At 42.5% G+C, this 27,254-nt stretch overlaps 1 protein-coding gene across 2 annotated transcripts; it reads right to left on the reverse strand.

The window, feature by feature from the left end:
* Positions 1–5,012: 5,012 nt before the first annotated feature.
* On the reverse strand, positions 5,013–22,562 carry LOC124045921 (putative testis-specific Y-encoded-like protein 3). 2 transcript variants are annotated; one of them, XM_046365737.1, is made up of 8 exons: positions 22,102–22,562; positions 16,084–16,893; positions 15,839–15,916; positions 15,626–15,737; positions 9,394–9,548; positions 9,025–9,101; positions 7,753–7,922; positions 5,013–7,020 (listed from the first exon to the last, which is right to left on the reverse strand). In XM_046365737.1, the coding sequence occupies exons 1-8, from the start codon at positions 22,162–22,164 to the stop codon at positions 6,872–6,874; spliced, it is 1,614 nt and encodes a 537-aa protein (XP_046221693.1). In that variant the 5' UTR covers positions 22,165–22,562; the 3' UTR covers positions 5,013–6,871. The 2 variants fall into 2 exon arrangements, with proteins under 2 accessions (XP_046221693.1, XP_046221692.1); XM_046365736.1 differs by lacking the exon at positions 22,102–22,562 and having other exon boundaries at positions 16,084–17,404.
* Between the last annotated feature and the right edge of the window lie 4,692 nt (positions 22,563–27,254).

Below are 27,254 nucleotides of genomic sequence, written 5' to 3' on the forward strand. Positions count from 1 at the left end.
GGTGTTTGCCTCGAAGAAGAAAAAATACCCTTCAAACAAAAGTAAAATGAATATGAGATGGTAGGGGAGCAGGTGCTGTAAGTGACATGCAAACGCTGCATACTGAAATGAATATCAAAAGAGAACAAGTTATGAAAACATCCCTGACATGAAGAGTGCATACATGACGCTCAAAACATTTCAGTCAATATTGGAACTGGAAGCTGGGTTGTTCCAGGTTTCCACGGTGAAGAAAGGCGGCAGCTTCCCTCTCTGAAGCTGTCTTTCTGCACATGTACGGCCGGCGCTATGACATGTGTTCACCAAGCCGTAGCCAGCCATTCAGTCACCATCTGCACAGAAGACAACACTGGCACCCTCCCTCACTATAAAATGCAGCTGGGTGACTAGACAGCTGATTTAGAATCATTCATTTTAAAGGAAAAAAAATAAGGGGGGGGGGGTGAAGGTTATTGAAAAATGCTACAGGGATGAGTAATGTACAGTGCATCTGTCTTGGGAGATACATCTGTCACCACTTCGGTAAGAGCAGAATGGATGAGCGTGCTAAGGCTCATTAAGTATGGATTCTCCATTCTCTATGGCAGATTTTTGGGCAATAAAGGGTTTGAAGGGACTGTTTTTTTTAACAGTCATTCAAATCTTCACTTCTTCTCCATCTTTTTCTGGTGGGACCATAATCACCTCCCATGTTTGTCTTTCTCTTCTTCCATTTGGAGAGTGGAGATCCACTTTGTGAAGTCAGTCAAGCTGTTGAAGTGAGAACCGCGCTCACTTGCATACACACAAGACACCAGACATACTCAGTCAGATTCTCAAACAATATTGAGCAGTAGGCACACATAAGCATATTCCACTTCAATCAGCTCTCTTCTCATCTACTTCCATTCAATTGAAAATCAACCAATTATTCCTGGTTAATAACATCTCTGTCTCTCTCCAATCATCCCTCCCCAGGTGTTTCATTGTTATGGCGAGACCATAGACCTTGCATTGTAATTTGCGTAAATTCATTGCCCTCCAACAGAAATCAGTGAGGTCAAACCAAGGAGTTATTGTGGTACAAAGATGTTTCTTTCTTTGTGTACTACAGCCTGTGGTGTGCACAGCATGTACTGTAGGAGGCTGTTAAGCCTGTGTGTGTGTCTGTGTTCATTTACATTTTATTTAACTAGGCAAGGCAGTTAAGAACAAATGCTTATTTACAACAACCCCGGCCAAACCCTAAACCGGACGATGCTGGGCCATGTGTGCTCCATCCTATGGGACTCCCCATCACGGCCGTTTGTGATACAGCCTGGAATCGAACCAGGGTCTGTAGTGACACCTCTAGCATTGAGATGCAGTGCCTTTGACCGCTGCGCCACTCAGACCACTGCGCCACTGTGTATGTATGCATGTAAGCTAGTGTGCAGGCGTGTGTGTGTGTGTGTGTACAGTCGTGGCCACAAGTTGAGAATGACACAAATATTAATTGCCACAAAGTTTGCTGCTTCAGTGTCTTTAGATATTTTTGGCAGATGTTACTATGGAATACTGAAGTATAATTACAAGCATTTCATACATGTCAATGGATTTTATTGACAATTACATGAAGTTGATGCAAAGAGTCAATATTTGCAGTGTTGACCCTTCTTTTTCAAGACCTCTGCAATCCGCCCTGGCATGCTGTCAATTAACTTCTGGGCCACATCCTGACTGATGGCAGCCCATTCTTGCATAATCAATGCTTGGAGTTTGTCAGAATTTGTGGGTTTTTGTTGGTCTACCTGCCTCTTGAGGATTGACCACAAGTTCTCAATGGGATTAAGGTCAGGGGAGTTTCCTGGCCATGATCCCTAATATTGATGTTTTGTTCCCCGAGCCACTTAGTTATCACTTTTGCCTTATGGTAAGGTGCTCCATCATGCTGGAAAAGGCATTGTTCATCACCAAACTGTTCCTGGATGGTTGGGAAAAGTTGTTCTCGGAGGATGTGTTGGTATCATTCTTTATTCATGGCTGTGTTCTTAGGCAAAATTGTGAGTGAGCCCACTCCCTTGGCTGAGAAGCAACCCCACACAAGAATGGTCTTAGGATGCTTTACTGTTGGCATGACACAGGACTGATGGTAGGGCTCACCTTGTCTTTTCCGGACAAGCTTTTTTCCACACTCACACCTGCCTGCTGCCATTCCTGAGCAAGCTCTGTACTGGTGGTGCCCCGATCCCGCAGCTGAATTAACTTTAGGAGACGGTCCTGGCGCTTGCTGTACTTTCCTGGGCACCCTGAAGTCGTCTTCACAACAATTGAACCACTCTCCTTGAAGTTCTTGATGATCCGATAAATGGTTGATTTAGGTGCAATCTTACTGGCAGCAATATCCTTGCCTGTGAAGCCCTTTTTGTGCAAAGAAATGACGGCACGTGTTTCCTTGCAAGTAACCATGGTTGAAAGAAGAACAACAATGATTCCAAGCACCACTTTCCTTTTGAAGCTTCCAGTCTGTTATTCGAACTCAATCAGCATGACAGAGTGATCTCCAGCCTTGTCCTTGTCAACACTCACACCTGTGTTAATGAGAGAATCACTGACATAATGTCAGTTGGTCCTTTTGTGGCAGGGCTGTGAAATGCAGTGGAAATGTTTTATGGGGATTCAGTTCATTTGCATGGCAAAGAGGGACTTTGCAATTAATTGCAATTAATTTGATCACTCTTCATAACATTCTGGAGTATATGAAAATTGCCATCATACAAACTGAGGCAGCAGACTGTGAAAATTAATATTTGTGTCATTCTCAAAACTTTTGGCCACGACTGTACAAGCATATGTGTGGTGGGGGGTGCTCACACATCATTCTAGTGAGATCATGCCTCCCTCTCTCTCTTTGACAAGGCAGAGCTGAGTAGTCACCATGTTCTCTAGGATGTTTCAGATAACAGTCATCCATCTGATGTGCATATCTGTCAGGACCTGGGAGGCCAGGCTGAGGCTAATCAGTCCAATCATCTATCTCTCTCCACTCTTCGTCTCCCACGCTCCTTCTTGCTCTCTATTCTCACTCCCTCGCTCTTCCTCCACGCCTTCTCTTGCTCAGTGGAACTTCTCGTAACTTATCTTACTCATCACAAGCATAGTACATACTATGACAGGTGGTGACACACATGCACACACAAACATGCATACACATTGTCAAGTAGCTGGTATTTCCCAGGCACCATGTTGTACTAAGATGCAAAGATGATTTACGGATCATGGTTGAGCCTATCCCGTCACACATGCTGGGGGTCGTCTTTGGACAAGGCTCACTACAAGTGCCTGATGAGTTCAGTAACGTTCCTGATAAAACCAAAGAAGGTAGACGTCAGACTTACTGTATCTAACAGGGAGATGTGTGTAATCACATTGACTTGACCCCAGCTGGAATCTAGCAAAGCTTTATCTTCTGTCACTCATTATGAAACAGTCTTAACCTATGGTGCTGCAACCACAAGCTCCAACACGTCTCTGGATAACATGGTTGTCTGCATTCCGTATGTCTGTTTACCATGATCAATATCGTGGAAACCACCTCCATAATTAACTCGTACACAGAAAAGCATATGTGGTTTTTGCACTAGAGCCCATGAGGTGGTACAGTAATCCACTGGTCTGAATACAAGTGGGCAGAGCTGAAACAAGATGAGGCTGAGAAAGTGTTTGTCATTGTGTGATCATTTGATGGCGTCTGTATGCTGTTTTTCCCAGAGCTATTAGTAGGAGCCCCTCCTAGACGGCATGTCTCGTATGTTCTGGAGCTAACAGGACAGGTTTTTGCTAGTTGAATATTTAGAATTGTGCATTAAAAAAAAGGAATCAAGGGTTTAAGTGTACCATTGCCGCTGCTCCTTTGTCCGGGCCTGTCCAAAAATGTCCACCTTGAGGCTATTTTCAGAGCCAAGAGCTAGCATGCGAATCCACATTTCTAAATTATATCACATACTGGCACCTGCGTCATATCTGAACTGGGATACAGGTTGACATCTAAACCATAAATTATACACCGATAATGTTTGGTGTCTTCCAAGCCCCTTTGCCTGTTCACATAACAATTGGCCAACCTAAACATATTGGGAATACAATGTCTCTGCTGTCATAATGTCAAAGTCAGTTGTCATTTGGGAATCTCCTCTTGCGTATCAACCTCTTTCATGCCGAGATCCACTGTATTAAACATACTTAATCATTGGGCAAAGAAAGGTAAGCTCAGGGATGCAGTTACCTTGGATACACAGTAGGCCTTTGTTTCCAAGTCAAAGTACCATTTGTTCAATCATTTTTATCAAATTGACTGTACCCATCATTCGGTGTTACAAAAGCAGTTCAGAGATACCAATTATCCTTGCTTTTGTATACTGCCATCTTCTGGTTTGGCAATATATTCCATCCAGAACATTGCATTTCCCGAACAACTTTCATAGGTAGTCAATTATTTGAGTTCTGGTCACAAAGTTCCTAGGTGGCAAAGGTTCAGAAGAATATTTTAATTTAGCATAGTAACCCACACTGAGCAACCTATTTAACCCAAACCCCACTTGTTGGCAGATATAAAATAACAATTTTAGCTAAATTCCTGCAATTCTACACATTGCCATGTCTTGTGTGTGTTCATATGATACCTGAGTGACTCAACCAAATCAAATTGGGGGAGGGTCAAGGCCCCTGGGCACAATATCTGGCCATAATAACTACAACCTAACAGACTGGAATCAGCTCCATGATAAACTGGAATTTGACACATATAGCTCTAAAAAGGTCTATCAGTGAATGACATAAGAGGAAAACTGCCATTACAATAACACATTCTGAAATTGCACCGTGTGCATTCTATTATAACAGCAGTAAGTGGAACTGGACTGAGTTCCTAAAAAGTTGGGATCCATATTGAACCTGATCAGTCTACCAGTTAAGTATGGCTAGAACAGGCTGATTGTGTCACCCTAACAATTTCTAATATCAACATTTAAACAATTAAAAACAGTAAGCAAAAATAAATAACTTGCTATTTAATTAAGTCTGATTCAAAATGTGGACATCTTAAAAAACTAACAAACATTTTCAAAACTACAGCATACTATAAAATTCAGCACACAAAATATAACTTTCTGTTAATGTACACTATATTTCAAATTCCAGATGGTTACAGATAACGATTTAAGCTTAACAGATCTGAACTCTGCAAAAAAGGTTAACTTTAAATATGTACATGCCAATGCCATCAGTTTGTGTGGAAAAGAAATAACATAAAAGCACTAGTATTGTTACAGTAGTTTAAGAGCAACCCGTGGCTACAGTTATGCTACTTCGTCCGGCCACTCAATGCAAATATTCGCTCTGGACAGCACACCATTCAAACATCATTGTGACTTAATGCAACAACAACAAAAAGAAAACTTGTGATGCCAGTTTCTAAAAGATAACATTGCAACAAGCTCAACATATTACAATTCATGACAAAATTTTGGATTTCACACATCTCAATCAATTTGTTAAAAGATATTTAAAGATGGAACCCAGACCACTGGCTGAGGAGCAGTAAAGCATTGCAGTACATATTGTGCTCTTCAATCATGCTTTGCAATGACAGAGGGGGAAAAGTGTTATTTGTTGTAATATTGCAAACGGACGTGGCTGTGTCGCCATGCAGGATTCCAGCTTTAAAATTATTTAAATTAATTCACTGACTAGAAAATATGGGTGTAGAGCTACACTAAGTTTATGATAGAAAAGGCAAAACACTGGTGACACATTACCTATATTTACCTTAAACTAACAAACTACTGTAGAATAAACTTATTTACACAGATACACCCAAACAATGCCAGGTGTGTAAGAAAACCTTATACGGTCCCTAAAATAAATCAGTTTCCTTCCATGAAAACACCCATGACTAGGTCATCCCTGAGAACAAGATTTGGTTCAGTACGAAGTGCAACCGAGAATGTTTTGTAAATGATTACAACCCATCAACAAAAAAATAATATCACCTTTTTACTTCGTCAAAGATCAGATTTACAATAGGAAAAGTTCAAGACATGATCACTGATACCGGTCAGTAAAATATCTAGATTGTTTTATAGAACTACTTGCAACAAGAGATGCTCTCAAATTTTCGCAGTCTCAAACCTCATTTAATATGATTGTATTAGTTCTCTTTCCATTTTGTGTTAAGTAGCCCTATTAACAAGAGTGAATGACTCAAGAACGAATACCTTTTACGATGCAGAATTAAGATATATAGGCATGGCTTCTTAGACTCTTTATTACTGGGATCTAAATTTTAAACATACGGGTAGTTCGACGAAATGAGTGCCTTTTGCATCCCTTTGATACTTTAAGTAGAAATTGTGCACAAATGCAGGTGAGCTGGTTCGATTCTTTTTGGCAATTTTCTAGAGTTTTGTGGTGGAAAACTATACGGGTTGAGCATAAATTGTCTGTCTATGGGTAACAGGGTTGACACCCAAAGTTTTAACAATTTTATTTGAGGTGAAGCTTGCATTCAAATTGCCCCTCCCTGTTGCATAAGACAAGCTTCCATTCTCCCTGTTAACAGGGATTTTATGTCAACCCACTTTACTTGTCACTTAACAGGCACCTGCTATAGTCTTGAAATGGGAAAACATGTTTTTTAACATGTGCCCTTTATGACAGAATGTTAAAGGTGAAAAAGTTTTTTTTTCACCATGTTAAAGTACTCAAAAGGTGGACTGACCAGGAGGTCAAAACATTGTCTCTGCTTTTTTAATTTGCCCTGATTATTAAAAAGGCAATGAGGAACTTAGAATGGATTAATACTTTTGATTTTGTGCATAATAAGAAAAAAGGAAACTGGGAAAAATGAACAATCTTAGCACTCGTCCGCTTCTTCGTCCACCTCAATATCCTCCTCGTCATCTTGGTCTCGAACCTCGCGACCTTGTGATTCATCCACCTCTTCATCCTTCTCTCCGTACGAGTCCTCATCCTCTCTGGCCTCCTGGCCGCTGTCATCAGACACTGGAGAATGGAGATGATCAGACCTTTTATAATGGGTTTCCCACTTTGAGCAAATGAAGTGATTGGCACAGGATAAACAGGGATTTAACAATGGACTATGGTGAATGTTGAGAAGGAGTAGGAATATAATTGTGTGGTACAATGGGTCAAAACTGTCGATTTTGGTTCCCCCGGAAATAAAATGTGTGAGAATGGTAAAAACAGTAAGTGGTGGATTGAAGTATCAGGTAACCAAAATGTATAAACAAAGCACACCTTAACACAGTAAACATTTTTTTTTTTTTTAACTTCCAATGACTGTACAAATACCCCTAATTTAAATGTACAAAGTCTTTGGGTCTACTGGATTTGGCAGATCAGTGTGAATAAGCTGCTGAGTTTGCATGTAAAAATCAGTCTTCCTGAACCATTGGAATAAATAGTCTTTCATCCAAACAATGACTTCATGTTCTGAACTGAGCTGCAAAGCTGACCAGCAGAGCCAACAAACTTCCACATGCTATGTGGTTCTCATAACATTTCTGCTTGTGGAAAATGTCTTACAGTCTCTCCGTCACCATCCTCCGGTGGGCTTTTTCATCTGATTCTCAGGACATATCTGCTGTCTATTCAGTTTCACCTGTTTACTCTTACAGGGACATCTTGCTATACACATTTCTCAGGAGGTAGAGGTAAACCAGCAGACAGTGTGGCCCTAAAGCAATAGAATCAGGTCCATTAGTCTTCTCTAACCTGCAACTTGGCCCCCATGCACCTCGTCCTCGTCTTCATCCTCCTCTTCCCTGCTATGACCTCGTCCAGGCTTAGCCTGCTCTTCAGCCTGGTCTTCATCATCATCCGAGTCGGAGATCACCACACAATCATCCCTGTTGCTGTTGTCAGCTGGCTTGGGCCCACTGGTGCTGTTGGAACCAGATGTTGTGGTCAGGGATGTTAACAGTGCGAGAGTAGCTCTACAAAAAGCTGCTACTGGAGTGAAGTGCTTTTGTCAGCCCAGTCATTGCGCAACAAATAACAATTCTAAAATAATTCGCCTGTTAAACCGTTTTGATCACCACGATTAAAAATAGCCACTATTATTTCTCAATCTCAACAAGTTTGCCTCATTCGCCATTCGAGTGCATATAAAGCAAACGGTAGGCAGCCTATCAGTGCTTCACCCACCACTTTGCAATATGAGCTTGATGCAGTATAATTGTTTGAAACCTGAAAATATGACTTTACTTCAAATGAGGCATGTCTTAATTTGCTTCAAAGCAGCCTTGCCAAAATCCATCCACAGAAACATGGAGGCAATTATTTTATTAAGATTTCCTCATGCCATTAACCAGCATTTCTCTCCTGTTCTATTGGTTTTCATGTCAACTTTCTTTCATTGTCCAGAAGCCACAGGCACCATCCCAGTCATATTAGCAACCCATCATAGTTGTTGCTATTGGATTCCCTCTTTCCATGTTTCTAACAGAGATGTCGATCTCTGTCATATGGAACCACTCACATCAGGTGTGCTGTTAAGAACTGTGTTTTACTGCGTCTTACATTCTGGTGAAAGTTTGAAAATTGTGTTTTATTAGCTGCTTCATTACAGGAAGTGCATGTTCAATAATAGGCTATAGCCTTTTGACGAAGATGATAAAGCTCTTAATGAAGAATGCCTGTTCCTTCTATGCATCTAGCCCAGTGGTATGCATGCATAGTATTTTCTGTTGGTCAGTCATTTTACTGTTTGGAAAAAATCTAACAGTTTGTTGACCAGATAATGGGGATCGGTTAGTCGGCAGCAAAATTGACTGAAATTTGCATCCCTAGTTGTGATAGTTAGGACAATCAAGAGACCTGACATGTCCTGTTTTTGTTTATACACAAAATGCTTTCTAATAAAAGTGTTTGGTATCATTTTAGGCTACATTACGGCATATATTAAAGTGGTAATAGCATCATGGAGATGGAACAGTCCTTATTGAACTTAGTTCCACAAGAAGAAGTTTTGTTGGGAAGCTTTACCTGCCATTCTGCCTGGGTTCCCAGAGTGGAGTCAGGTAATATCTCAGAGGGTTTCTGAAAAGGTCATCCTTCAGTATCTATAGATTCACACAGAACAACAGTGTGTTGGAATAGTGGAGTAACGTTGAGTGTTCGAGCCTAAAATAACGGCAGTCGTGTGGTCACCAGTGGAACTGTGCAATGAGTGGCAAATAGCCTAGCGGCTATGAGCGTTGGGCCAGTAACCCTAAGTTTGCTGGTTGGATTCACTGAGCCGACTAGGTGAAAAATCTGTTGACTAAAATGTTGAATGTGTGTGCTGGATTACTTCATGCATGTCAGACTGTGCACCAGCTCACAACCCGTGCCAAGCAGTGAGCATGCTGTTACCTGTGCTATATCGTCCCGGCCAGGGCTGGTGTGGTCGCTGAACCAGCTGAAGAAGGTCTGGTAGATGCCACGTCTCGATCTCCTGGGTTCACTGTGGAGCGTCAGATTCTGCCCGCGGTACCACAGGATGGGGTCGGAGAAAGACACTGGAGTTCCTGTAAGAGGACATGAAACAGGGGAAGGATATTGTCATTATTGGCCTCATTTACACCTAAACCCAGATTACACCTGCGTTGACATGAGTCTTGTCCTGTCAATATTTTCCCCATACTGTCAGTGTCCCACAACAGTTCCATGACCTCGACAACTTTCCTGTCCCAATATAAAATTACTCCAGTCCCGTGCTCCTTTTAACATGCAGAAATAACTTCCGTTAGCTGCTCGTCTGTCACTCCCTGCTGAGTGTGTTTTCATAGCAATGGCCCCTCACAAGACACGAGAGCTGTTCGCTCGCTGGTAAGCTACTTTCCATTGCTTGCCCAGCTGATATTTTCTATAAATCTATAAATGAGGACAAACCACTTGGTACCGACAACCTGGATGGTCAATTGCTGAGGTTGGTAGCAGAATACATTGTGAATACTGACATATCTTCAATTTCAGCCTAGAAGATGGTGTGTGCCATGGAACAAGGCAAAGAACATTTCACTACCCCAAAATAGCAGAGCGCCCTTTAATGGTTCAAACAGCCGAACAATCAAAAATGGTGTTTGATCAAATAAAGTTATTTTACAGAAAACAAATTAACAGACTTTCAGCACGCTTTTGGCAAAGGGCACTACATGCTCGGGACTGACACAGATGACTGATTGACTGAAAGAAATTGATAGTAAGAAGATTGAAGGGGCTGTTTTGTTAGACTCCATGCAGCTTTTGATCAATGATCATAACCCATTGCTGAAAAAAGTTTGGTGTTATGGATTTGAATCCTCTGCCTTACTATGTTTTGAGAGTTACCCCTCGAATAGAACAGAGGATTATTGTTAATGGAAGCCTCTCTCATGCAAAATCAGTTGTGTGGTGTACCGCACTGCAGCCAGCTAGGGCAGTGGTGTAAAGTAAAAACACTTTAAAGTACTACTTAAGTCGTTTTTTGGGGAATATATACTTTACTATTTATACATTTTTGACAGCTTTTACTTTACTACATTCGTAAAGAAAATATACGTTTTACGCCTAACATTTTCCCCGACACCCAAAAGAACTTGTTACACTTTGAATGCTTAGCAGGACAGGAAAATTGTCTAATTCACACACTTATCAAGAGAACATCCCTGGGTCATCCCTACTGCCTCTGACCTGGCAGACTCAAAACACAAATGCTTTGTTTGTATATTATGTCTGAATATTGAACTGTGCCCCTGACTGACTATCTATAAATAAATAAAAAACAAGTGTCTAGTTTGCATAATATAAGACACTTTAAATTATATACTTTCTTTTGATATTTAAGTACATTTAAAACCAAATACTTTTAGACTTTTACTGAAGTAGTATTTTACGGGTGACTCACTTTTACTAGAGTTATTTTCTTTGAAAGGCATCTTTACTTCTACTCAAGTATGAAAATGTGACACTTTTTCCACCACTGGTCTAGGGCCATTATTGTTTTGTTTTAACAAATGACCTTGAATAAAGCCTGTGTGCCTATGTATGCTGATGACTTAACAAAAACACGGTGGCAGCAACAGTAAATTAAATAGACACTTAACAGAGCTCCAGTCAATTTTAGAATGGGTAACTAGCAATAGGCTGGTGCTAAATATCTCAAAAACTTAAAGCATAATATTTGGGACAAATCACTCACTCAACCTCATTTAGATCTATTATTGAATAATGTGGCTATTAAGCAAGTTGAGGAGACTAAACTACTGGGTGTAACCCTAGATAGCAAGCTGTCATGGTCAAAACATATAGATTCAAATGGTTGCTAAAATGGGAAGAGGTCTGTCCATGATAGGGCGCCGCTCTGCCTTCTTGACATCTTAGTCGACCAGACAGGTCGTACGGGCCCTAGTTTCGTCAAACCTGGACTACTGCCCAGCTGTGTAAGTCAAAGGAAATGTGCGGCAAAAGATAGATGAATGTCAGTTGGTCCAGTACAATGCAGCACATAGATGTACATGGAGGGAAAGTGTCAGTAACATGCATACCAGTCTCACCTGGCTCAAGGTTGAGGAGTGTGACTGCATCACTATTGGTTCTTGTTTCAGTATATTAGGCATATGTCACGAGTCTATACTTCACAGGAGAGCCATTTGAACGTACATTTATTTATTTATCAAAATGCATTTTTTGGCAGAAATGCCTTCTGGAACATGTGAACTTTCATGTGCCTTACATTTGTATGCCATGTGTAAATACAAATATATATTTTAATTACGAGCCTAGTTGATTTAGCCACAGAAAGACAGTAACCTTGCCGCTAGCCATGATTGGCTGAGATAATGAGTGGGCTGGACATGCCAAGAGAAGAGTTCAGATTGGTCTGCCATGTAGCACGCTTTTGTTTATTTGAGCTGGTCAGTATGTTTTTTATTTAACTAGGCAAGTCAGTTAAGAACAAATTCTTATTTTCAATGACAGCCTAGGAACAATGGGTTAACTGCCTTGTTCAGGAGCAGAAGGACAGATTTTTACCTTTGCTAGCTAGCATTAAACTTGTGTGGGTAATTTCAAGTTCATAACAATTGGTAATCTGCTTTTTGGACGCCGGTTATGGCCGATTACGGCCGATTACATTGCAATCCACGAGGAAACTGCGTGGCAGGCCGACTACCTGTTACGCGAGTGCAGCATCAAAAGGACCTTGTGGCTGCAAGGTGCCAAGGTAAGTTGCTAGCATTAAACTTCTCATTGAAAAAAAAACTACACATGGTTGATGATCTTACTAGGTTAACTAGCTTGTCCTGCGGTGCCTGTTAATTTATCATCGATTCACAGCCTACTTCAATGTCGCCAAATGATGATGCTTTAACAAAGGCGCATTCGCGGGAAAGAAAAGCACAAATGTACCTAGCCATAAACATCAATGCCCTTCTTAAAAATCAATACACAGAAGTACATATTTTTTAATCTGCATATTTAATTAAGAAATTAATGTTAGCAGGAAATTTTAACTAGGGAAATTGTCACTTCTCTTGCATTCAGTGCAAGCAGGGTATATGCAACAGTTTGGGCTGCCTGGCCTGATGAACTAATTTGCCAGAATTTTACATAATTATGACATAACATTGAAGGTCGTGCAATGTAACAGCAAATATTTAGACTTAGGGATGCCACCCATTTGATTAAATATGGAACGGTTCCGTATTTCACTGAAAGAACAAACATTTTGTTTTCGAAATGATAGTTTCCAGATTTGACCATATTAATAAGCAAAGGCTCGTATTGCTGGGCATCTCCGGCGCGGCCCACGCTTGGATTGCGTCCTACCTGACAGGTCGCTCCTACCAGGTGGCGTGGCGAGAATCTGTCTCCTCACCACGCGCTCTCACCACTGGTGTCCCCCAGGGCTCTGTTCTTGGCCCTCTCCTATTCTCGCTATACACCAAGTCACTTGGCTCTGTCATAACCTCACATGGTCTCTCTTATCATTGCTATGCAGACGACACACAATTAATCTTCTCCTTTCCCCCTTCTGATGACCAGGTGGCGAATCGCATCTCTGCATGTCTGGCAGACATATCAGTGTGGATGACGGATCACCACCTCAAGCTGAACCTCGGCAAGACGGAGCTGCTCTTCCTTCCATGATCTCGCCATCACGGTTGACAACTCCATTGTGTCCTCCTCCCAGAGCACCAAGAACCTTGGCGTGATCCTGGACAACACCCTGTCGTTCTCAACTAACATCAAGGCGGTGGCCCGTTCCTGTAGGTTCATGCTCTACAACATCCGCAGAGTACGACCCTGCCTCACACAGGAAGCGGCGCAGGTCCTAATCCAGGCACTTGTCATCTCCCGTCTGGATTACTGCAACTCGCTGTTGGCTGGGCTCCCTGCCTGTGCCATTAAACCCTTCAACTCATCCAGAACGCCGCAGCCCGTCTGGTGTTCAACCTTCCCAAGTTCTCTCACGTCACCCCGCTCCTCCGTTCTCTCCACTGGCTTCCAGTTGAAGCTCGCATCCGCTACAAGACCATGGTGCTTGCCTACGGAGCTGTGAGGGGAACGGCACCTCAGTACCTCCAGGCTCTGATCAGGCCCTACACCCAAACAAGGGCACTGCGTTCATCCACCTCTGGCCTGCTCGCCTCCCTACCACTGAGGAAGTACAGCTCCCGCTCAGCCCAGTCAAAACTGTTCGCTGCCCTGGCCCCCCCAATGGTGGAACAAACTCCCTCACGACGCCAGGACAGCGGAGTCAATCACCACCATCCGGAGACACCTGAAACCCCACCTCTTTAAGGAATACCTAGGATAGGTTAAGTAATCCCTCTCACCCCACCCCCCCCCTAAGTTTTAGATGCACTATTGTTAAGTGACTGTCCCACTGGATGTCATAAGGTGAATGCACCAATTTGTAAGTCGCTCTGGATAAGAGCGTCTGCTAAATGACTTAAATGTAAATGTTAAATGTTATTATATGTCTATGATTTGTTAGCGCAGTCTGAGCGGTGGTAGGAAGTAGCAGGCTCCTAAGCATTCATTCAAACAACACTTTACTGCGTTTGCCAGCAGTTCTTAGCAATGGTTGAAGCACAGCGCTGTTTATGACTTCAAGCCTATCAACTTCCGAGATTAGACTGGCAATACTAAAGTGCCTATTAGAACATCCAATAGCCAAAGGTATATGAAATACAAATAGTAAAGAGAAATAGTCGACGCATCATAATTCCTATAATAACCACAACCTAAAATTCCTTAACTGGGAATATTAAAGAACTGGGAATCTTGAACCACCAGCTTTCATATGGTCTCATGTTCTGAGCAAGGAACTTAAATGTTAGCTTTATTACATGGCACATATTGCACTTTTACTTCTCCAACACAGTTTTTGCATTATTTAAACCAAATTGAACATGTTTCATTATTTTATTTGAGACTAAATGGATTTTATTTATATATTATATTAAGTTATAATAAAAAAAGTGTTCATTCAGTGTTGTAAATGTCATTATTACAAATATAAAAATCTTCTGATTAATCGGTATCTGCTTTTTTTGGTCCTTCAATAGAATGTTCGCGTCACCGCGACAGCCGTTGATAGACGTAGCTGGTAAATTCACTCTGGTTATCTACTCCGACTTCAAGCACTCATCGGAGTGTGCCAGAGCGCAGAATAACAGACAAATTTACAAACGCTCAACACCCTTTTAAATGGCTGGTGTCAGTAAACGTTGAAAATAAAATAAAAAAAGTATTGATGCCAGAAGCACAGTTGCAGTCACCAACGCTCTGGATAACAAACACAGCATATCCAGCCCCGCAAGGGCAAGTAAAATGGTCAGAGTGAGCTGGTCTTGCATTTGTGTCTGGAAGTAGCTAGCCAAAGTTAACCAGTTAGGTTGGGCGCTTGACTGCTGTTAGTACACAAAGCACGGCTCAACCCTTAAAGAAATGGGTGTGGCTAAATCTTAAGTGTGTGAACGATGCTGAATGGTTGTAGACAAAGAGCTCTCCAGTAGGTGCACCAAAATATTCAAAGGCCATTTTCTCAAAAGTGAGGTTTATCAACTTTCAAAGCAGAATTACTTTCCCATTATTCCGCAACTGTAGTGTATGATACCATTGTCTAGCTCTGAGTCTCTACTTTTATCCAATGTAAAAAATAAAAATAAAAAACAAATTTTGCTACACAAGACCAAATCGAGCCAGTCTGTCACAAATACCAAATTGTACATTTTAAAAAGTGATTGAGGACTGAAGAACACGTGTTACTATAGTGAGGGGTAGAAAAAAAAAAAATCAAAATGATGTCATCCTAAAACTGCTTACAACACAAAAATAACCGTTTGTTCCTCAACTGTAAATAATTCTTGCACTGCCAGTCCCTGTGGACTATCGATCCTACTCAGTCCTGTCCCAAACTCGACCCCCAGTCCTGCCAGAATCCCACGATAGTCCTGTTCCCGTGTTAACCTGTCCAATGTCTAAATGTTGCATCCTAAAGTCTCTGTTTAGAGATGGTGACTTAATTTGCCCTTATATTCAATTGTTGTGCACCAGTCGGGTCCGTTTACGTAAGAGAGGACAAGCAAGATAGATATGAACTGGATCTGTCACTCACCTCCCATTCCAAGGTGGAGCTCCTTCACTATGATGACGTTTTGGAAGTAAGGGTTCTGCCTGAAGTGGAACCCAATTCTGTAGCCAAGCTTGTTGTTTTTGAAGGATTCAATCTACGTAGGAGACAAGACATTTTAAATTCAGGGGAGCAATAGGTTATTTATTTTGAAGAATATAAAGATTCATTACATTTTCACTGGGAATATTTAATTACTTCAAGGTTGGTCATGTAACTGAGAGCGTCTTCATCAGTTTCGTCGATGTGAGCAGAGAGATGAGGGTGGTTCAATAACTGTTGAGCTTTGAGTCAAGAGAAATAAATGTGATATACTTACACACTCACCAACATATACAGTGTCTATGCACATAATTCGGATCATGAGGGTAATTTGTTGCCATCTGGAAAAGTGTGTGTGTGTGTGTCACTGTGTGCGTTTGTAAGAGTATTCAAAAGGATACTGCCGTGACCCAGAAGTCAGGGATGGCTTGTGTGATTGAGCTGCGCTGGTCCAGGTGTGGACGGCGCTGGCAGCTCATCTTCAGCTCTAACCGCTGGTGGAGCCACGCACCTTTCTTCTCCAGAGTATCCAGCCTCATCTGTACCTGTGCTAGAAGGGACAATGATTGTCGGATCTCTGGGACCATCTTCACTGATACTATGGCGCACTCCCCATCATCGTCATTATCTGATGGGAATGAGGAACTCTGTGTGGAGGATGATCCAGGTGTTGAGTTGTCGTCCTCATCGGGCATGTCCTCGGCATCCTCCCTGTCAACTCCACACAGTGAGGTAGAGCTGTCTGCTGCTGCTGCCTGCGTGTGAAGACCCCTTTCAGGTTTTGCCCGTTCGTTTGAGGACTCATGGTCACCACGCTTAACTTTGTGTCCCAGTCTCTCATGATGTACAACTTTTTTGGAGGAGCAGGTTTGTTTCGCCTCATCTGTTGTTGCTCTTGTGGAACTAGCGAGTGCCTTGGCGGCTGCTATTGTGGCCGAATCAGACTGGTCCATTGAAGTTGAGGGTCGGCAATCTCCAGCACTTTCCTCTGTGTCTACTTTCTTTGGATCGCGAGAGACTGGTGCACTCTCCGCGGCGCTGACCTGTGCATTAGAGTCTAGTCCACTCTCGTCATTTCCATTCTTCTCTTCCATGGCTGATACTTTATCACCATCTTCCCTATTTTTGTTTCCATGAGAATTCGATGTTAATTCACTGGACACGTCGTCGCCCACTCTGGCTAACTTACTAGGAAGCGGGGCCTCACCAGCCTGTTTAGAGGACGGACATCGTTTCTTCAGTGCGGAGACTGCAGACTTTTTGCTGCAGCTCTTTTTTTCGCTCATTTTTGCCAATTAACCTCAGCTTACTAGCTAAAGCAATACACCACAAATGAGTTAGGGGGTATTGGACTTGCTTGCTTAGATGTAACTGGCTAACTTGTTCGTTGCACAAATTACTAGCTAGTATTTCCTATAAACAGTTAGCAAGCTAGTTTGGCTAGCTACTTGCCCTCCTTTTCCGCGTAAATTTAACTAGAGGCCTAAAGCGAGCTAGCTTACCTTACGTGTGTCCTTCGTATCACAACACGGCCCCATTCTCTTAAAAGCCAGATAACAATTTAGCAATAGTTGTGCAAATTAATAAAGTATTAACCTTACATTGAATAATGTATTGGTTTATAAATCACACAGTGCTGAAATTACTTATTTGTCCTTTCCCTCACTATTTCTTCGTCCGCGATATTTATTACATTCCGGGACAGGAAAACAATTCGCTGATTGGTTAGAGGTCGCCGCGCCGAATGCTTTCCACCAATGATACAACGGGGGTAATGTTTAAGTGTTTGAAGCCCACTGAGGTATAATAAGACCAGTGCTATTTGGGATATCCATATCATAACCCTTAACAATTTTACATTTCAACTAGTCCCAAGGATGCTAGATGGCACGGACACCCGAGGCCGCTTTGTTTTATTTTTCTTAAACTCGTGGGATTGGTTATGTACTTTGCTAAATATGCATTTTGAATATATAACAAAACTTCCTTATATGTTGAGGTGTAATGTAAAACCTGGACTGCGATATTCTACTGTTGTTTTCAAGGTAATCTACTCACGTTAGCATATGCCAATTCATGGCCCTTCTATGGACCAACATCACATGCGCACTAGCACTCAGTGCGCACAGGGAGCAGGGTTTCAACAAGTTACTACAGCCATAAAGTCAAAGTGGAAATATTATAAAAATTAAACTAGCTTCTTGGTCTTAATTTAGCAGTGTGGTTAAGGACAGGATTAAGTTTATATTTAAAATCTAATTTTGAAAAAGTGGAAATAGGCAGCATTTATTTATTTGTAGCAACTAGGGAGCAGCAAGGTTGTTTTTATTTTAACATTTATTTAACTAGGCAAGTCATTTAAGAACAAATTCTTATAAACAATGACAGCCTACTTGTAAAGCCCCCCTGGCCAAACCCTAACCCGGACGACGCTGGGACAATTGTGCTCCGCCCTATGGGACTCCCGATCACGGCCAGTTGTGATACAGCCCAGGATCGAACCCGGGTCAGTAGTGAAGCCTCTAGCAGTGCCTTAAACTGCAGCAAGACTCTGGGCCTAGTTACCTGGGGTCTAGTTGTCACTAGTAACCACAGGCAGACCCTGGCAATATAGTTAAATGCATGAAAACAAACATATTTTTAGTCTTAATTTAAGGTTAGCAGTGTGGTAAAGATTAGAGTCAAGGTTTAAAATCAGATTTTAAGAAGAGGAATTAGCTAGGGTTTAACCACAATTATGACTTGGTGGCTGTGTCAACTAGTGGAAACCAAGCAGTAGTGACATCATCATGTCATCCAAAAACATGGCAGACATTGGATGACTATAAAATGTTGTTTGATGCTCTCGAACCCAATCCATGTGTTCGAGAGCATCAAAAGGACTGCAGGCGACTGCCGACTCTCTGATCTACAAATCATCTTTCATCATATCACATCACTCATTATTGTTTGCAGATCAGTCAGTCACAATTTCCCCTTGATACATTGTGGTTTTGATCCTCTCGAACGCGGCCAATATCTTCCATTGGATGTTGTGTGGGTGACCCTGTGCTGTTCCCCAGTCGTGTATGTTGTGTGTTGGGCTGACCCTGTGCTGTTCCCCAGTCGTGTATGTTGTGTGGTGGGCTGGGTACTGTGACAGCAAAAGTCACCAAATTTCCATTGTCTCTGTATAATGGACCATTAAAGAATACATTGTATTGTGTCTCAGACTCAGCAGCTCCCCAGAGCAGAGCTAATCTTCTCAGCTAATGCACAGACACAAAACGCCGCAGACAGAGGCACAAAGTGGCCAAAATAGATTGGGTGAGTTCCCCTTAAACACTGGACTGTTGCACATACTTGTATGGGAGTGAGTGAGGTAACAAGAACGGTTGTGAGTATGTGTCTGACACTAAGTTTCTCCCTCTCTCTTTTCCAGTCATCCTTTAGCAGTATCAGATTCCACTATGCACTATTCCAATATTAAGTTTTTTGAAAGATTGAAATCTGAATAAAACAAATTCACACACATCCCCCGATTCATTAAATAGGATGTTCATTGTCGTGGCATGCTTGGTTCAATAGCTATTGATAAGAGAACTGAATATCCAAAATCTGAAACAGATTTTCCCTAACTTTACCATGCCTAAGCAAGTCTGTCTGACTCTGGCATCATTACTGAAAAGTATGGGAAAAGTAATGCTTTTAACCAGCCTTTTATTTTGAAGAAACTCAAATAATTGAACCTGGTCAGTCAATCGACTGCTCTTCCCACTCACAGCCTCTAGCTGACTCTGCAGTTAACCGGTCAAGTTCTAGTGAATCTTTGTTTTCATTTAAACAATTTACTACCTGTGTGTTACTAGATGCCTTGCATAAGCCTGATGTAAAACATATGCTTTATCCATGTTTACTGCAGCTCTCTGCCCCCGATTGGGGAATCATTCATCCATATTTCTTACTTGATGATTATACACGGAGTATTCCCTCAGAACAGCCTCAATTCGTCTGGGCATGTACTCTACAAGGTGCCGAATGCGTTCCACTGGGATGCTGGCCCATGTTGACTACAATGCTTCCCACAGTGTCAAGTTGGCTGAATGTATTGATATTTTATTAGGATCCCCATTAGCTGTTGCAAAAGCAGCAGCTACTCTTCCTGGAGTCCACACAAAACACAATACAGAATGACATAATACAGAACATCAATAGACAACAGCTCAAGGACAGAACTACATTTAAAAAAAATTAAAGGCACACGTAGCCTATATATCAATACATACAAACTATCTAGGTCAAATAGGGGAGATGCGTTGTGCTGTGAAGAGTTGTTGATCTGCTTTTTGAAACCAGGTTGTGTGTTTATTTGAGCAATATGAGATGGAAGTTCCGTGCAATAAGGGCTCTATAATACTGTACGCTTTCTTGAATTTGTTCTGGATTTGGGGACTGAAAAGACCCATGGTGACATGTCTGGTGGGATAAGTGCGTGTGTCAGAGCTGATTACAATTAAGAGCAAAACATGCCACTCTGTTCTGGGCCAGCTGCAGCTTAACTATGTCTTTCCTCGCAGCACTGGACCACACTACTGGACAATAATTCAGATTAGACAACTAGAGGCTGCAGAACTTGCTTTTTGGAGTGTGGTGTTAAAAAAAGCAGAGCATCTATTTATTACAGCTAGACCTCTCCTCATCTTTACAACCATTGAACCTATACATTCTGACCATGACAATTTACAATCTAAGGTAACGCCAAGTAATTTAGTCTCCTCAACTTGTTCAACAGCCAGACCATACATTACCAGATTCAGCTGAGGAATAATTTGTACCAAATACATTGCTCTTAGTTTTAGAGATGTGCAGGACCAGATTATTACTGGCCATCCATTCCAAAACAGACTGCAACTCTATTTTAAGGGTTTCAGTGACTTCATTAGCTGTGGTTGCTGATGCATATATAGTTGAATCATCAGCATACATGGACACACATGCTTTGTTTAATGCCAATGGCAGGTCATTGGTTTAAAAAAATAGAAAAGAGTATAGGGCCTAGAGAGCTGCCCGGTGGAACCCCACACTTGACATGTTTTTTCAACAGGTTATGGTCAATAATATTAAAGGCTGCACTGAAATGTAATAGTACAGCTCCCACAATCATATTATCATCAATTTCTTTCAACCAATCATCAGTCATTTGTGTCAGTGCAGTACATGTTGAGTGCCCTTCTCTATAAGCATGCTGAAAGTGTTAATTTGTTTACAGAGAAATAGCATTGTATTTGGTCAAACACCATTTTTTCCCAACAGTTTGCTAAGCATGCTGACAGCATGCTTTTAGGTCACTGTTAGAACCAGTAAAGCCTGCTTTACCACACTTGGATAGCATAATTACTTTGGCTTCCCTCCAGACCTGAGGACAAAGACTTCCTCTAGGCTCAGATTAAAAATATGACAGATAGCAGTGGGTATAGAGTCAGCTACCATCCTCAGTAGCTTTCCATCTACATTGCCAATGCCAGGAGGTTTGTCATTATTGATGATAACATTAATGTTTACACCTCCCACTAACTTTACAAGATTCAAACATGCACTGCTTTTCCTTCATTAGTTTTTTTATGCATGAATACAATTGCTCACTGTTCATGGTGGGCATTTCCTGCCTAGATTTGCCCACTTTGCCAATGAAATAAGGATAAAAATAATTGGCAGCATCAAATAGTTTTGATGAATAAGCATCAAATCTGAACCATTTGATGAATTTGTGATGAATAAGCCATCTGATTCAATGAAAGATGGAGTTGGATTTGTGCTTTGGGTGGTGGACCATTCTTGAGACACATGGGAAACTGTTGAGCGTGAAAAACCCAGCAGTGTTGCAGTTATTGACACAAACCGGTGCGCCTGGCACCTACTACCAACTTCCAATTAAGAATGATGAAGCCACTGTTCTTGGGAACCTTCAATGTTGCAGAAATGTTTTGGTACCCTTCCACAGATCTGTGCCTCAACACAATCCTGTCTCGGAGCTCTGCAGACACTTCCTTCAACCTAATAGCTTAGTTTTTACTCTGACATAGTGTTATGTCACTCATGGGGACACTAAGTCACCGCAAAATCTATGGGTAGAGCTCGAAAATTCAAGCCCCTTGGGTGCTGCCATAGAGTTACATTAGAAGTGCCCATCCAAGAAGGCTCAAGGTCATTGGCCACAGATAAAATGACATCAAATCACATTACTTCTAGAGTAGCTTTGATTGGACTGACCATGTCAACATCATACTTTCAAAATCTTAGCTAGCAAGCTTGCAATCATGAATCAAGTCGTCAATCTACTGGCAAATCCTATTCAATCCTTGTCATATGAAGTTAAATAATGAAGGAAAATTATAAAATGTATCCGTGCTCATCGGCCATTGGACAAAAACATTACTCACCAAGTTGGAAATCACAAATTCAACAATGACTGGTTTGGAAGGAATCAGTGGATAACTGAACATTGAAAAGCAATCACCAGAATGCTATTCAGTGGAGTGGGTGTGTGGTCCAAGTCTGGGTTTAAGGGTCTCTTTTCCAAGATTAAAAGGATAAACATTCGACATTGGCCATGCTTCCAATCCAGCATGACATCTGCCGCGATCAAAACAACTGGAAACTTGGAACTGTGAAATCTCAGACTTCAGTGAGTTCAAGACAACTGGGAACTCAGAAAAAAACAAGCTTCAACTGGGAAAATACGTTTTGAAAGGGCAACTCGGAATTCCAAGTCGGGAACTCATGCCGCTGTCACATTCGTCGGAAGGAGGAGACCAAGGCGCAGCGTGATACGAATTCATACTCTTTAATAAAACGAAGAACCATTATAAACTTACAACCCCCAACCCTGCCACTATATAACCCAACCACTGACACAGGCAACTACACAATAACCCACAAAACCAACATGAAAAATGGCAACCTAAATAGGATCCCCAATCAGAGACAACGATAAACAGCTGTCTCTGATTGGAACCAATTCAGGCCACCATAGACCTACATTTACCTAGACATACCAAAACCCCATAGATATACAAAAAACCCTAGACAGGACAAAAACACACATACCACCCTCGTTACACCCTGACCTAACCAAAATAATAAAGAAAATAAATATAACTAAGGTCAGGGTGTGACAGCCTCTTTCTAGAGCTCCGACCTGATCATCACTGATGTCATGATTCAACCTTTTTTCTGAGTTCCCAGTTGTCTTTAAAGCATCACAGATGCTGAGAATGCCAGACTTAGATGACAAAGTGTGATGACAAAATTTGCCCACGAAGGACTGCTGCGCCACCTTCCTGTTCAAGTGAGCACAGCACAACAAGGTATGTTCAAAAATGTCTTCAAATCAAATTAAATTTTATTTGTCACATACACATGGTTAGCAGATGTTAATGCGAGTGTAGCGAAATGCTTGTGCTTCTAGTTCCGACAATGCAGTGATAACCAACAAGTAATCTAACTAACAATTCCAAAACTACTGTCTTATACACAGTGTAAGGGGATAAGGAATATGTACATAAGGATATATGAATGAGTGATGGTACAGAGCAGCATACAGTAGATGGTATCGAGTACAGTATATACATATGAGATGAGTGTGTAGACAAAGTAAACAAAGTGGCATAGTTAAAGTGGCTAGTGATACATGTATTACATAAGGATGCAGTCGATGATGTAGAGTACAGTATATACATATGCATATGAGATGAATAATGTAGGGTAAGTAACATTATATAAGGTAGCATTGTTTAAAGTGGCTAGTGATATATTTACATCATTTCCCATCAATTCCCATTATTAAAATGGCTGGAGTTGGGTCAGTGTCAATGACAGTGTGTTGGCAGCAGCCACTCAATGTTAGTGGTGGCTGTTTAACAGTCTGATGGCCTTGAGATAGAAGCTGTTTTTCAGTCTCTCGGTCCCAGCTTTGATGCACCTGTACTGACCTCGCCTTCTGGATGATAACGGGGTGAACAGGCAGTGGTTCGGGTGATTGATGTCCTTGATGATCTTTATGGCCTTCCTGTAACAACGGGTGGTGTAGGTGTCCTGGAGGGCAGGTAGTTTGCCCCCGGTGATGCGTTGTGCAGTCCTCACTACCCTCTGGAGAGCCTTACGGTTGAGGGCGGAGCAGTTGCCGTACCAGGCGGTGATACAGCCCGCCAGGATGCTCTCGATTGTGCATCTGTAGAAGTTTGTGAGTGCTTTTGGTGACAAGCCAAATTTCTTCAGCCTCCTGAGGTTGAATAGGCGCTGCTGCGCCTTCTTCACGACGCTGTCAGTGTGAGTGGACCAATTCAGTTTGTCTGTGATGTGTATGCCGAGGAACTTAAAACTAGCTACCCTCTCCACTACTGTTCCATCGATGTGGATAGGGGGGAGTTCCCTCTGCTGTTTCCTGAAGTCCACAATCATCTCCTTAGTTTTGTTTACGTTGAGTGTGAGGTTATTTTCCTGACACCACACTCCGAGGGCCCTCACCTCCTCCCTGTAGGCCGTCTCGTCGTTGTTGGTAATCAAGCCTACCACTGTTGTGTCGTCCGCAAACTTGATGATTGAGTTGGAGGCGTGCGTGGCCACGCAGTCGTGGGTGAACAGGGAGTACAGGAGAGGGCTCAGAACGCACCCTTGTGGGGCCCCCGTTTTGAGGATCAGCAGGGAGGAGATGTTGTTGCCTACCCTTACCACCTGGGGGCGGCCCATCAGGTGGTCCAGTACCCAGTTGCACAGGGCGGGGTCGAGGCCCAGGGTCTCGAGCTTGATGACGAGCTTGGAGGGTACTATGGTGTTGAATGCCGAGCTGTAGTCGATGAACAGCATTCTCACATAGGTATTCCTTTTGTCCAGGTGGGTTAGGGCAGTGTGCAGTGTGGTTGAGATTGCATCGTCTGTGGACCTATTTGGGCGGTAAGCAAATTGGAGTGGGTCTAGGGTGTCAGGTAGGGTGGAGGTGATATGGTCCTTGACTAGTCTCTCAAAGCACTTCATAATGACGGAAGTGAGTGCTACGGGGAGGTAGTCGTTTAGCTCAGTTACCTTAGCTTTCTTGGGAACAGGAACAATGGTGGCCCTCTTGAAGCATGTGGGAACAGCAGACTGGTATAGGGATTGATTGAATATGTCCGTAAACACACCGGCCAGCTGGTCTGCGCATGCTCTGAGGGCGCGGCTGGGGATGCCGTCTGCGCCTGCAGCCTTGCGAGGGTTAACACGTTTAAATGTCTTACTCGCCTCGGCTGCAGTGAAGGAGAGACCATATGTTTTCGTTGCAGGCCGTGTCAGGGGCACTGTATTGTCCTCAAAGCGGGCAAAAAAGTTATTTAGTCTGCCTGGGAGCAAGACATCCTGGTCCGTGACTGGGCTGGGTTCCTTCTTGTAGTCCGCGATTGACTGTAGACCCTGCCACATGCCTCTTGTGTCTGAGCCATTGAATTGAGATTCCACTTTCTCTCTGTACTGACGCTTAGCTTGTTTAATAGCCTTGCGGAGGGAATAGCTGCATTGTTTATATTCGGACATGTTACCAGACACCTTGCCCTGATTAAAAGCAGTGGTTCGCGCTTTCAGTTTCATGCGAATGCTGCCATCAATCCACGGTTTCTGGTTTGGGAATGTTTTTATCGTTGCTATGGGAACGACATCTTCGATGCACGTTCTAATGAACTCGCACACCGAATCAGCGTATTCGTCAATATTTCCATCTGACGCAATACGAAACATGTCTCAGTCCACGTGATGGAAGCAGTCTTGGAGTGTAGAGTCAGCTTGTTCTGACCAGCGTTGGACAGACCTCAGCGTGGGAGCCTCTTGTTTTAATTTCTGCCTGTAGGCAGGGATCAGCAAGTCGTGGTCAGCTTTTCCGAAAGGGGGGCGGGGCAGGGCCTTATATGCGTCGCGGAAGTTAGAGTAACAATGATCCAAGGTTTTACCACCCCTGGTTGCGCAATCGATATGCTGATAAAATTTAGGGAGTCTTGTTTTCAGATTAGCTTTGTTAAAATCCCCAGCTACAATGAATGCAGCCTCCGGATAAATGGTTTCCAGTTTGCAAAGAGTTAAATAAAGTTCGTTCAGAGCCATCGATGTGTCTGCTTGGGGGGGATATATACGGCTGTGATTATAATCGAAGAGAATTCTCTTGGAAGATAATGCGGTCTACATTTGATTGTGAGGAATTCTAAATCAGGTGAACAGAAGGATTTGAGTTCCTGTATGTTTCCTTCATCACACCATGTCCCGTTAGTCATGAGGCATACGCCCCCGCCACTCTTCTTACCAGAGAGATGTATGTTTCTGTCGGCGCGATGCGTGGAGAAACCCGTTGGCTGCACCGCCCTGGATAGCGTCTTCCCAGTAAGCCATGTTTCCATAAAGCAGAGAACGTTGCAGTCTCTGATGTCCCTCTGGAATGCCACCCTTGCTCGGATTTCATCAACCTTGTTGTCGAGAGACTGGACATTGGCAAGAAGAATGCTGGGAAGTGGTGCGCGATGTGCCCGTCTCCGGAGTCTGACCAGAACACCGCCGTGTTTCCCTCTTTTTCGGAGTCGTTTCCTTGAGTCGCTGCATGCGATCCATTCCGTTGTCCTGTTTGTAAGGCAGAACACAGGATCCGCGTCGCGGAAAACATATTCTTGGTCGTACTGATGGTGAGTTGACGCTGATCTTATATTCAGTAGTTCTTCTCGACTGTATGTAATGAAACCTAAGATGACCTGGGGTACTAATGTAAGAAATAACACGTAAAAAAACAAAAAACTGCATAGTTTCCTAGGAACGCGAAGCTAGGCGGCCATCTCAGTCGGCGCCGGAAGTTGCTTGTATGCTGCTTCATAAATGACGTAATATGCCAGGGAGATATGTATACTGTAGCTAAAAAAAGTAATACTAAGTGTATGTTGTGTAGTAAGCTGTTAGTAGCCCATGTGTCTCACCCTAATAATTTGGTCCCTTTCCACCACATAATTTAAGCCTACCATTCTGAGATGGTGGTGCACATGTAGCTTATAGCCTGTTTTAGAGAAATGTCATCAAATATTGTAAGAGCTTTCATTGTGTGCTTATATGCCCCCTTATTTATCCTACGGTTCTGACTTGGTGTACAGGGAGCATACTGTAAGAACGGCCCATGTTCTGGATTCTGTCGCTGTCCATTTCAAAAGTGCTGAACAAATAGTTATATTGACTACGTCTGTCCTAGCTCGCTCATTAATGTCTTAATCGAAATTACGGATGGCATCTTATCCGCTCATCTTCCCCTTATGCCATAGTTTGTACATCTCAATTGTCAGTAGAAACCACATTTGTTTAAGCAAGACAGCCATATCAGCTATGTTTTTTAACAGAAAGTAAATGAGGCTGAATGAAAAGTTTCAATGCCATACAAGGCTACGCTGATAGCCAGGTGTGAAGGATTCACTCCATGTGTCACGGATCCCCCCAGTACTGCTGCTCATTCCTTTCACCAGCTCCAGAGGTCTATGTCACCGGTCTTCTAGGTGTGACTGAAAGGAACTCATTACCACCAACACTGGACTGTCTTGTCTCA

This window comes from Oncorhynchus gorbuscha, linkage group LG10 (genome assembly GCF_021184085.1).
Source record: "Oncorhynchus gorbuscha isolate QuinsamMale2020 ecotype Even-year linkage group LG10, OgorEven_v1.0, whole genome shotgun sequence".
NCBI classification, from domain to species: domain Eukaryota; kingdom Metazoa; phylum Chordata; class Actinopteri; order Salmoniformes; family Salmonidae; genus Oncorhynchus; species Oncorhynchus gorbuscha.

Bases quoted from the DNA above. Each gene is read 5' to 3' on its own strand.
- LOC124045921 (XM_046365736.1), bottom strand. From the start codon at position 16,968: ATGAGCGAAAAAAAGAGCTGCAGCAAAAAGTCTGCAGTCTCCGCACTG. The intron at 15,917-16,083 runs GTATCCTTTTGA...AAAGCTCAACAG, and splicing joins CTGACTTCTGGGTCACGGCA to TTATTGAACCACCCTCATCT. The intron at 7,923-9,024 runs GTAAAGCTTCCC...TGGTTCCAACAG, and splicing joins GAACCCAGGCAGAATGGCAG to CACCAGTGGGCCCAAGCCAG.